The sequence below is a fragment of the Saccostrea cucullata genome, unplaced genomic scaffold, assembly GCF_032062105.1.
Source record: "Saccostrea cucullata isolate Sc308-1 unplaced genomic scaffold, CSIRO_AGI_Scuc_v1 ctg556, whole genome shotgun sequence".
NCBI classification, from domain to species: Eukaryota; Metazoa; Mollusca; class Bivalvia; order Ostreida; family Ostreidae; genus Saccostrea; species Saccostrea cuccullata.
Window position 1 is genome coordinate 55,221 of NW_026920218.1, and position 12,800 is coordinate 68,020.

General features: G+C 35.6%; 1 protein-coding gene across 1 annotated transcript in view; it reads left to right on the top strand.

Annotated features, from left to right (window-relative positions):
• Positions 1 to 12,800, top strand: part of LOC134245086 (polycystin-1-like protein 1) — an 81,207-nt gene that overhangs the window by 48,839 nt on the left and 19,568 nt on the right. Inside the window, 3 exon segments of the mRNA XM_062727352.1 lie at positions 2,459 to 2,559; positions 12,115 to 12,313; positions 12,631 to 12,714. Of these exon segments, the coding sequence (XP_062583336.1) occupies positions 2,459 to 2,559; positions 12,115 to 12,313; positions 12,631 to 12,714 (384 nt within the window).

Here is a 12,800-nt window from a genome sequence, read left to right on the forward strand (position 1 = left end):
GAGTTTGATTCTGAGACGTGACATTTCTCTCTGATGTGGTTCATGTTGATGTCTGTTGTCTCACATTAGGTGACATTGATGAGAGCTGAGGAATAATTTGTGATGGTTTTAATCAAATCAGCAAAGTACATAAATATTTTATAGAATCACTCAAATAAGATCTGATAATCGGTAAACACAACACAGTTTTAAGTTTTGAACAGTCATTGAAACTCAAACATGGTACATCCCAGATATATTTTGAATGGAAACTTCAATGTTCTTTTCTCTATGTTTACAAATGACAAAAATGCACAACAATTATATTCATCACCCAGCGCTTTGATACCAGTACATTACTTGTATTAGAAAGCCTGAAGTAAAAATGTTGTTTTGCAGACGGGCCCGAAATTTTGGCTCAAACCTGTAAATCTGAAAAGGTGAGCAAAGTTTTTGGGTGGTCTGCAGGCAGCCAGAACATCTGTGTAAGGCCTAGAGATGGTTAAGATTCACATAACATCTATGTAAAGGCTAGAGATGGTTAATATGAAATAATTTGAATGACATTTTGATTTGCTCTTTGTCTGTGAAAGTAACCTTTTTAAAATGTTGTTTTGAAATTAATTCAATATCTTGGTAATGGATCCTGAATCCTTGCATATGGAATACTAGGTTTATCCTTACCAAACAGTTCTTCCCTAATGATCATTAAGTTAAGGACACTGTGCAGGTCTACACTTTGCAGTGTCTTAAATAATGTAAATGGACTTAGGGGACAATTAATGGCTAAGTTGCAGTCTGTTGCTGAGAGAGACAATGCAATGTTAAAGTATGAGAAACAAAAAAGGTCAGCTACAACTAATGAGTAGGTGTCATGGTAACAGAAAGGGAAACTCTCACTGGCTTATTAGAATCTACTGATTTATGCTTCTTCCCTTTTACTGTTTTATTGTATAAAGTCTAGTTAGTGTTTCAAATTCATATACAGTTCACTAGCATGATATTTCAAAAATATCTTAAATTCATATGAAAATTATCATCTGATATGAGCATTTATCACAGGACTGATTACAGATTTAGATTAATAGTCACATGACTGTAATATGACTGTCACACATATTCCTTCTATCATTAGGTGAGCAAGGTTTCACAAGTTCCAGACTAGCAGTTGTGTTGGTGTATGAATGTAGCACATATGATCATTTCTTTGCTTGTCAGATAGTTAGTGTTTCCAATTCACATAAAGTTCACTAGCATGTGTTTAGAAACATTTGTCACATGTCTGATAAATTTTCAGACTTTTGTCATTTGTCACATGATTCACAATTGAACATTTGTCACATGTCTGATTCCAGATTTAGAACTTTTGTCTTTGGTATATGAATGTAGCAAACAGATTATTAGAACATTTATCAAATGGTAAAGATTCCAGATTTAGAACATTTGTCACAGTAAAGATTCCAGATTTAGAACATTTGTCATGGTAAAGATTCCAGATTTACAACATTTGTCATGGTAAAGATTCCAGATTTAGAATGTCACATGACTGGCACGCCTGTTATTTTGACTCAGACCTTTAATTATCAGGTGAGCAAAGTTTCAGGTGTGTTTGTCTGTGAATGTACAACACAAGCTCTGGAGTCTGCAGAGTAACCATTTGTGTCAGGCAATGGACATTCTACCAAGATTGCATTTTGTTTCATATATCACACATTATATAGACTTTTGGGTGACTAAACAACACAAATTCTGGAAATGAAATGTATTGGTCTTTGAGTATTACCAAACAAGATCAGGAGTTCAGATGTAACAATTAATTGTCTCTTAAAATTTTATAACAAAAATGAAGTGTTATTTGTATTGTACTCATCAGTATTTATGAAACATCAAGAGAAAGTCATGTACAATTTTTGGTGACCTTGTGTTCAGCTTTAAATTACCTGAAATCAGTGATTTATTTTTATCTATATATTACCTGTGTACCAGTCTTAATCAGAGGAAGAGATGCTCGTAACAAGTAGCCTCTCGCAAAGATTTATAGAGCTCTTTTACCAATATGAGGGTCAAAGATCAGGGTCAATTCCAATACCGATAGGTTTGATATTCTTACCTGAGTGAATAAATATTTTTAAAAATCATATTGGTTAACAGGTCCAGGTGCACAAAAATTATTGTATTGGTGAACAGATTCAGGATGTTAAAAATTATAACTCTCAGTGATAAACAACTAGAATGTGAAAAAATATATTGAAGTTAATACCAACAATATACAGAAATGGTGTTCTGATTAGATAAGATGTAAAAAAGTTATAATCAATTTGATTGGTACAGTGATTGTTTTAATGATTTTGATTGGATAATGGACATCAGCAAATGAATTTAAATGGTACATAATTATGTAGTAAGTTATAATTTTGATTGGTTAACAGCTTCATCAGATGAATTTGATTGGTCAATAATAATCTCAATATTTTAACAGATACAAGAACCACCCTACCCCTCAGAGGTTCCTCCTGAAGAAAGAAACTCCAGCCACAGAAAACGAAATCCAGATGTTCTTACCAGCCGGCTATTTCAATGGTAAGGTGCTCTGCTTGTTTCTTCCTTGTGAACTACATAAATGAGAAAATCCTCTTGCTTTCTTTTATACCCATGGCATGCATGTAAAAAAGGAAATCTTTGCAATACTGCAATGGTTAAATGTGCTGAATTTATATTTTTTTCAATGGGCTGTTTTATTGTAGTAAGAAAGACTTAATAATACTGTAAACCAACTTTTATTTGCATGCGAGAAATTTTCGTGAGGTTCGTCTTCTTCGTGAATATTTCTCGCCATGAACCTGTCTTTAAAGTGTATATGACTATAAACAACAGATTCAGAAAGGCTTGATCAGGAAAATTAATCATCGCGAACTAGTTTATCTCTTGTGAATAGCGAAATCAAGTCGAAGCGAATAAAAGTTGGTTTACAGTATCTTGCAATGGCTCTAATCATTGCAACTAAAGTGGTGAAAAACTAGCTATCACCCAGGTTTGATGACAAGTGGTCAAATAGCTCAGTCAGTAGAGACTTTGCTTGACTAGTCATTTAGGGGGCTAAGATTCCAGTCCTTTCCTGTTACATTTAGTGCCAGTCCAAGCTCTAAAATGGACAGATTGAAAACCCGCTTTGGAAGATCAAGGGTTGGTGACTTGGGTGAGGTGGGGTGTATAAAAATCTTTAAGGAGGGAGGAAAATGGCAGTTTGGCCTTGGCCAGATAGCTCTCTCGTAGAACATCTGGACTGTGAGCCAGGGATAGTTGACCTTGAATCTCATCTGGTCCTTCACATTGTTTCCTTTCCTGGAACACAAACTAATGGCATGATATCAAAGCATTGAATAAAGCCTGTGTTTTCTTTTTCTTGCTCAAAGAGAGCTAACTCAATGCTAGAATAACATGTATGTAGTTTTCTGAAAAAAAAAATCAAAGAGAATTTTTTTTTTTTACTTGTAGGTGTGTCTTGATATGCACTGTAGAAAGGCTTCCAACCAGATTCTAACAGCATGGCACCATTATGTGATTAAGTGTTGATTAACAGTTCCCTCATAGCCATGTTATTATGCATGTTAATATGTAAATCCAGGTAGTGTATAAAGAGACACTGACTCCAGATGAGGTTCCCAATTCTGGTCTCTGGTAAGCAGCAAGTCTGTTAATTGTGATGAACATAATGGTTCAGTGGGAAATGCCTGTCCTTTAATTAGATGGATAAGTATTCCGGTAGATAGTTAGACCTACTGACAACCAAAGGATCTGATAAAAAATTAATCAGGTGAGGTATGACTTGAAATTGGACAGAGGACTTGTGAGCAGGTACATGTGTATGATTATTGAAAAGAATTCTTGGGCATAATACACTGATTTGAGGATAGAAAACAAAATATTCAAAGGAAGGAAATTGGGTATAGGTATGACAGCAATATGAAGAAAGAGGTAAAGTATGATATATATATATGATCAAGAGGATATGCCTGAATGAGGCAAAGCAGGTATGGTAAATGAAGGATTTTTTTTAAGTTATTATACATCGATCTGACCTTATGATGAAATGTAATCAGGTATGGCAGCTGTATTAGTAAATGATTTTTTAAAATAAAAATATACTTTTATTGAGAAATAATCTTGTGTTGTTTTTATTTTGAGTTTGGAATGGCATGGCATCATTTGAAATAACAGTTTGACAATGAGCAAATAAGTTCAAACAACATGCATATTGCCAGCAGTAAACAACTGATTGTCCAAATAAGGAAAATGAAGGTTGCTTTCCCCTTAAATTGTTAATACTATTTCCCGTTTTTAGCTCCACTGGTCAGAGAACAGAAGAGCTTTTGCGATGGTAAGGTGTCTATCGTCCGTCTGTCTGCCTAAACAATTTTTCAAAACGCTACTCCTCCTGCAGTTTTGGTGTGATTTTATTATAACTTGACACACAAGTAGACTTTACTAAGATACACAATTATCTTAAGGTGAATTCACCATGCATCGGACACCCTTGTACTTCAACAAGTTCTCGCTACCAACGGTCAATTATCAAAATGGAGCTTAACACTTAGTATGTGATTAAAATATAAATTTGGGACACATATGTTTTTCATTGAGAAAATATCATTAAAAATCGATTTTTTCTAAATATGATGCTCATATGAGCTCAAGTCGAAGAAATTGTATCCGTTTACTGTTGATTAAACGCGTGTTCACGACTGACATCGCATCAACATTTAGGAAAATCATCACTGTAGGGGACAGAGCCATGATACCGAAATAAAATAATGGTTTAGAGTCCAGAAATAGGCACTGAAGTGGGCGGGGGTATTTTTTCCAAGATGGGAGCTTGCGTCCCTTATAGAGTTTATGTATATAGGTGTGGTACGTCTTTTTTAAACGTGGTTTTTCTTGCCTGAAAGTGTCAGGATCTTTATTTTAACAACTTTTAAGTGTATTTAAAGAAGATTCAAAATTTTTAAAATTTATTTTACATTTAACAATCCGGAAGACAAGCCCTTATGCACCCTATCGGTTTTTGATTTCATTGAAGGGTGTTGCCCTGGTTACTAAAATTAGAAATTTCTGTGAAATTCCTTTTTAACCTTACTCTTTTAACAGTTTTGGTCTGATTAGCTCACCTGAGCCGAAGGCTCAAGTGAGCTTTTCTGATCACATTTTGTCCGTCGTCCGTCCGTCTGTCTGTCCGTCCGTCTGTCTGTCCGTCTGTAAACTTTTCACATTTTCAACTTCTTCTCAAGAACCACTGTGCCAATTTTGACCAAACTTGGTACAAAGCATCCTTTGGTTAAGGGGAATTGAAATTGTTAAAATGAAGGGACATATCCCCTCGCAAGGGGAGATAATCAAGAAAAGACAAAAATAGGGTGGGGTCATTAAAAAATCTTCTTCTAAAGAACCACTGGGCCAGAAAAGCTGAAACTTATGTGGAAGCATCCTGGTATAGTGTAGATTCTAAATTGTTCACATCATGACCCCCGGGGGAAGGGCGGGGCCACAATGGGGAATCAAAGTTTTATATAGAAATATATAGGAAAAATCTTCGAAAATCTTCTTCTCAAGAACCACTGGGCCAGAAAAGCTGAAACTTATGTGGAAGCATCCTGGTATAGTGTAGATTCTAAATTTTTATCATCATGACCCCAGGGGGAAGGGCGGGGCCACAATGGGGAATCAAAGTTTTATATAGAAATATATAGGAAAAATCTTTGAAAATCTTCTTCTCAAGAACCACTGGGCCAGAAAAGCTGAAACTTATGTGGAAGCGTTCTGGGGTTGTGTAAATTCTAAATTGTAGGAATCATGACCCCAGGGGGAAGGGCGGGGCCACAATGGGGAATCAAAGTTTTATATATAGAAATATATAGGAAAAACCTTTGAAAATCTTCTTCTCAGGAACCACTGGGCCAAAAAAAGCTGAAACATATGTGCCAATGAAAGGATCATGGGGTAGTGTAGATTTCAAAATGTTTAAATTATGATCAATGGGGTAATGTAGGGATGCATTATGTATAAGGTGAAATCTGGTTAAAGAACAGAAGGTCAAAGCTTCTCAGGTGAGCGATGTGGCCCATGGGCCTCTTGTTTCAATATACCCTGGTAATTTGGCACACCAGTAGACTACACCATGATACATAATGTTATTTATTGCTGCCTATTCCAAAGTTTAAAAGCCAATTGCTACTGTTCCTTTGTATTACGTATAGACCAGTAGAGCTACAGTCTGACTTCTGGTTGTTGTTTATCATAAAGTTTAGGTTCTGTTAGGCGCGTCTGGAATATCCAGGGGTCCGTGTTTTATTCCGTGTTCACAGATTTATAGTGTTTTATTCCGTGTTAACAGATTTATAGTGTTTTATTCCGTGTTCACAGATTTATAGTGTTTTATTCCGTGTTCACAGATTTATAGTGTTTTATTCCGTGTTAACAGATTTATAGTGTTTTATTCCGTGTTCACAGATTTATATTGTTTTATTCCGTGTTCACAGATTTATAGTGTTTTATTCCGTGTTCACAGATTTATAGTGTTTTATTCCGTGTTCACAGATTTATAGTGTTTTATTCCGTGTTCACAGATTTATAGTGTTTTATTCCGTGTTCACAGATTTATAGTGTTTTATTCCGTGTTCACAGATATTTTATTTCCTATTATATAAAATATATGGAGATTTATAGTGTTTTATTCCGTGTTCACAGATTTATAGTGTTTTATTCCGTGTTCACAGATTTATAGTGTTTTTAGGTAAAATGATGAGATCAGTCACTGTTGGTTATCTTGACCCAGTAGAAGACATGTTAGATGTAAAAGTGTATTTAAAAATAATCCTGGCTAATGTGCTATTAACATTAATAATTAATGAAATAAAAGGAAGAGGAGAGAAAGGGGGAAGTTTTTTATATCACAGAAACAAAGTTCTTCTTAAAAGTTTGTAATATTTGCAAATGTTACTCCTGTAGACCCGGCCCCGGGATCATGAAGCATCTTAAGCTTAAGTCAAAAAATGCCTTAGATGCTGAATTTTTTTAGAGTTCAAGCAGCCCAAAATAAAAAATCCTTCCGATTTTGTATCATCAGTCTGCTGTTGTATGCAAATTAGGAGTTTCCTTTAACAAGTTTTAAAGATTTTATAGATAATTGAAATTTTGACTTAAGTCTAAGTCTGTTTCATGATCCCGGGGCCCGGACTCTTACAGATACATAATACTGATGAAAATTGGGAAAAAAAATCTTGCAGGGACGTTAATAGTGACTTAGCAACAAAACTTAAAGATAATGTGACGACTAACTTTTCTATCGTCAAATTCCCTTATATATATAGCTGAATACCATTGTTACTTGCATATAGAGTCTATGTCTTCTATGCCACTTGATTCGATACGCAAGAAGATACTGGTTACTACCAATTTCAATTGTTTCTAAGTACTTTTAGCTCGATTGCGTTTAGGTAAAGCCGTTTGTGCAAAATCAATGAGCAATCTCTCTGGTCACCTTTATAAATCCCAATATTAGACAAAATAGAACACCGTGGTGTTCAAAGATTATATTTTATTTCCTATTAAATGAGGAACTAGTATATGGAGATATCGAACAGCATTCAAGCTCAAAAGTCCCCATAAACACTGTTAATCAGGAGCAGACCAAACATGGACCTCTAAAACAGTGAACATCCCCTGGCGACCGGTCACACCATCCGTATGCTGTTTGTCATGGCCAGGAAGTATCCACAAAATCCGTCGACAGTTCACAGTGTAAAAATAATGGCCTAACAATTGGAAGGAAAAATCAGTCAGCATTTGATTTAATCAAAGATTGTATTTGATGACAAGGGTATTGTATCGACCATAGAATTTAAACGAGACTGTTGATATTCTTGTTTTATCAACTTGTTTGTCAATAACATACTTCGTTTCAGAAATTATTTATACGTAGAGCATTATCTGTTTATATAGCTCCAGATCAGTTTAATCAAAATATACCAAGTGTCCACTTTCAATTCTAGAAAATCAGTTTTGTGAAAGAAAATCATTCGGCTCAAACAAATAAGGTCAGAGAGAGAATGTTTTTTTAAAAAATGTTTTTGATACATGCATTCCAAAAATCAGATTGAATGAGATTAGGCCGAAACATTGCGGTCTACATGGAATTCAAATTGATGAACAGAAAAAAACTTAATATATATACAATATATACGTTTTCAATATTAAATATGACGAAGTCCATGCCTCATATAAATTAAAAACCATAGTTAGAAATCATTGACAGTTCTTTCTTCAATAAAAATTGGTCATCTGCAAACTTAAAAAGAAAAGGAATTCAAAGGCAAAAAAGATGCCTTGTCTTGGGATACAAAGCACATCAAGTGCTTACAGCAGGACTTAAACCTGCCACTTTGGCTTATTAGCAGAACACCTATGACAAATGAGCAATATGCTTCATGCTGACAAACTAATCGAAATAAAGGATTTGTTGGCTTAATAATGACTGACAAATCAGCTTACTTTCAATAGTACTCTCAACAGCGTCATGCAAGGGTTTTTATATAGTTTCTCCCTCTCTCAGTAAAAATTACTATTAAAGCTTTGCAATTTGTCAGAAGTTGTTGATTTTCACTGTTAATATCCCACGCAAGTTGGGGGATAAAGAAACACAGCTTTGCAAAACGGACGTGACGTCATTTGAACCGGAATCTTTTTAAAAATATTCCCTGATCTTAAAAAGAATCCAGGCCATAACTAGAGAACCCTTTCATATTACGATTTCAAACTTGGAACATAGTAAAACACATGTAAGATGTACAGCACTAAAATTAAGACCTACAATCGTGCAACATAGAAAGAAGACTTTGATACAAAATGCACTGTTTCATCATCAGAGTTTTGTCTTTGACCCCTTCCTTCAAACTCAAAAGGATTAAAAGACGATTTGACCATACCTTTATGACATTTAGACTTGTAACTCTGAATATGCAGAAAATGAGGGATGCATGCTATCAAAAAATAAAGACCAAAGTCAATCTTTAAGATCAAAATAATTCAAACTTGTAACAAATATAGAAGATATTGTATCTAGATGCAACACACCGAAATTTTTATCTGGACCCCTTTCCTCCTTCAAGCTTCCCTTTAATAGAAAAAAAAATCTTGATAAGACCATAACTTAAGAATCCTTTGCTAAACAGACTTCAAACTTGGTACATGCAGGGGTGGAATGAAGGTTGGAGGGATGCAAACAAATTTTTTGACTTTGATCTAAATTATAAGGTCAATCTTTTTTATCAAAAAAGTGTAAACGCCATAGCTTGAGTACCCTTTGATATTGCGATTTCAAACTTGGAACAATTGTACAAACACATATAAAATGCCCTGCTACCAAAAGTAAGATTTTGGACCCTTTCTTCATCAAGGTCAAATGGCGAAAACTCGATTAATTCATAATTTAAGAATCCTTTGATATTAATGATGAAGGGTGAGTGCTTTTTTCACTTTGACTTATTAATGAAGTCAGGGTTAATTATAGTCCAGGTCATATCTCGAGAACGTTTTCACATTAGGATTTCAAACTTGCCGCAAGGAAAGACAACATTAAGATTATTGCAATGCATCAAAATTTGCACCTTGACCGCTTCTTCGTTCAAGGTCATATTAAGAAACACAAGACCACACCATACCATGGTCCTTTACGATCGGAACATCACTCGGCCTAGTCTCTACTTGACGGAAAAGGCCGAGTGATGTTCCGATTGGGTCCTTTTGACATGGCGACTTGGTTTTGAATACAGAACAAGGAATCGGAGCAGATACGCACTGCATAATTGTTCGTAATATGTTTATGAAAACAATTTCCAAAATTTAGTATGGTAATTCACAATTTTTTGCATTTAGCCGTGCATTCTTTGTTTTGGTTGAATGTATCAGAGTCCCAATATCTTCAGTTCAAAATAAAATTATGTAGAATCAAAAATTGGTCAAAATAAGTAAAAGAGGCCCATGGGCCACATCGCTCACCTGAGAAGCTTTGACCATTCTGTTCTTTACCAGATTTCACCCTTGTTATACATAATGCATCCCCACCCTACCCCACTGATCATAATTTAGACATTTTGAAATCTACACTACCACATGATCCTTCCATGGGCCCGTATGTTTCAGCTTTTTGACCCAGTGGTTTCCCAGAAGAAGATTTTCAAAGATTTTTCCTATATATTTCTATGTAAAACTTTGATTCCCTATAATGGCCCCGCCCTTCCCCCGGGGGTCACGATTCCTACAATTTAGAATTTACACTACCCCAGAATGCTTTCACATAAGCTTCACTTTTTCTGGCCAAGTGGTTCTTAAGAAGAAAATTTTCAAAGATTTTTCCTATATATTTCTATGTAAAAATTTGATACCCCATTGTGGCCCCGCCCTTTCCCTGGGGGTCATTAATTGAACAATTTAGAATCTACATAATACCAGGATGCTTCCACATAAGTTTCAGCTTTTCTGGCCCAGTGGTTCTTGAGAAGAAGATTTGAAAAGATTTTTCCTATATATTTCTTTATAAAACTTTGATTCCCCATTGTGGCCCCACCCATCCCCCGGGGGTCATTATTTGAACAATTTAGAATCTACATTATACCAGGATGCTTCCACATAAGTTTCAGCTTTTCTGGCCCAGTGGTTCTTGAGAAGAAGATTTTCAAAGATTTTTCCTATATATTTCTATGTAAAAATTTGATACCCCATTGTGGCCCCGCCCTTTCCCTGGGGGTCATTAATTGAACAATTTAGAATCTACATAATAAGGATGCTTCCACATAAGTTTCAGCTTTTCTGGCCCAGTGGTTCTTGAGAAGAAGATTTGAAAAGATTTTTCCTATATATTTCTTTATAAAACTTTGATTCCCCATTGTGGCCCCACCCATCACATGGGGTCATTATTTGAACAATTTAGAATCTACATTATACCAGGATGCTTTTACATAAGTTTCAGCTTTTTGGCCCAGTGGTTCTTGAGAAGAAGCTTTTCAAAGAATTTTCCTATATATTTCTATAAAAACTTTGATTCCCCATTGTGGCCCCGCCCTTCCCCCGGGGGTCATGATTTGAACAATTAAGAATTAACACTATACCAGGATGCTTCCATATAAGTATGAACTTTTCTGGCCCAGTTGTTCTTGAGAAGAAGCTTTTCAAAGAATTTTCCAATATATTTCTATGTAAAACTGTGATTCCCCATTGTGGCCCCGCCCTTCCCCCGGGGGTCATGATTTGAACAATTTAGAATTTACATTATACCAGGATGCTTCCACATAAGTTTCAGCTTTTCTGGCCCAGTGGTTCTTGAGAAGAAGATTTTCAAAGATTTCTTCCTATATATTTCTATGTAAAACTGTGATTCCCAATTGTGGCCCCGCCCTTTCCCTGGGGGTCATGATTTGAACAAACTTGAATCTACACTATACCAGGATGCTTCCACATAAGTTTCAGCTTTTCTGGCCCAGTGGTTCTTGAGAAGAAGATTTTCAAAGATTTTTCCTATATATTTCTATGTAAAACTTTTTCCCCATTGTGGCCCCGCCCTTCTTTGGGGTCATGATTTGAACAATTTAGCATCTACACTACCCCAGGATGCTTCATAAGTTTCAGCTTTACTGGCCCAGTGGTTCTTGAGAAGAAGATTTTTTAATGACCCCACCCTATTTTTGTCTAATTTCTGATTATCGAACACCTTGCGAGGGGATATGTCCCTTCATTTTAACAATTTAAATTTTTACCCAAGAATGCTTTGTACCAAGTTTGGTCAAAATTGGCGCAGTGGTTCTTGAGAAGAACGAAAATGTGAAAAGTTTACAGACGGACAGACAGACAGACGGACAGACGGACAGATATTTACTGTATGTAGAATCAAAATTTGGTCAAAATAAGTGATAGATATATTCATCACAACATTACCAAATAAAACAGCCGTTGTCTGCTAAATCAGAGATCTACAGACTGTAGTTTACTGTTGGTTTTGAAAAAAAACGAAGATCAGATCTAAAGTCAGAGTCTGTTTCATTTTTACAAATTCAATAGAAAACACGTAACTGACATTATGATTTGTAGTTTCAGGAGAGTACTTTCTGGGTTTGGTGGATGCTAAATATAACGCGGGCAGACCCCGCCCCGGGCAGGTACTGACACGGAACTACACACTACAGATCTGGCACACACAGTGTCTATACTGGCAGCAGGAGGAAACCCAGTGGTCACGTGACGGCTGCTGGACAACCTACCAATCCACGTATCACGTGACTCATTGCAGGTTGTCATTACTACTCTGTTTATTTTTTTTTTATAATATTAAGCACTCACTTTAATTTGTCGATGGCTGATTATATACATGTATGAATAAAATAATCAAACGATTATCAGATCAGTTCCAATACTATACTGGGAAAATTTTTGAGACACCCAAATACCAACAGGTTACTTTCAAAACTACTTATCAAAGCTTTCTAGTCGAACACGTCACAATAGTAGATCCATTTATCCTCTTTTGTAACAATGTTATATGTTACCATACGACCGACAATATGTCAGATGAAACCATACAATATATATATATATAACACATTTCAGATGTAACCATCTTTCCACTTTTGGCGCCTTCTTTGGAGAGACCGTACCTGTGTTAACACTAATTCCTGTAGAAACCTTCTTTGAGTGAGTATGTTTAGAAATCTGCATAAATCAGTCAAATGAATCTGTAAGTTCAAATGAATCTGTAAGTTTGTACAAAAACAAAATTT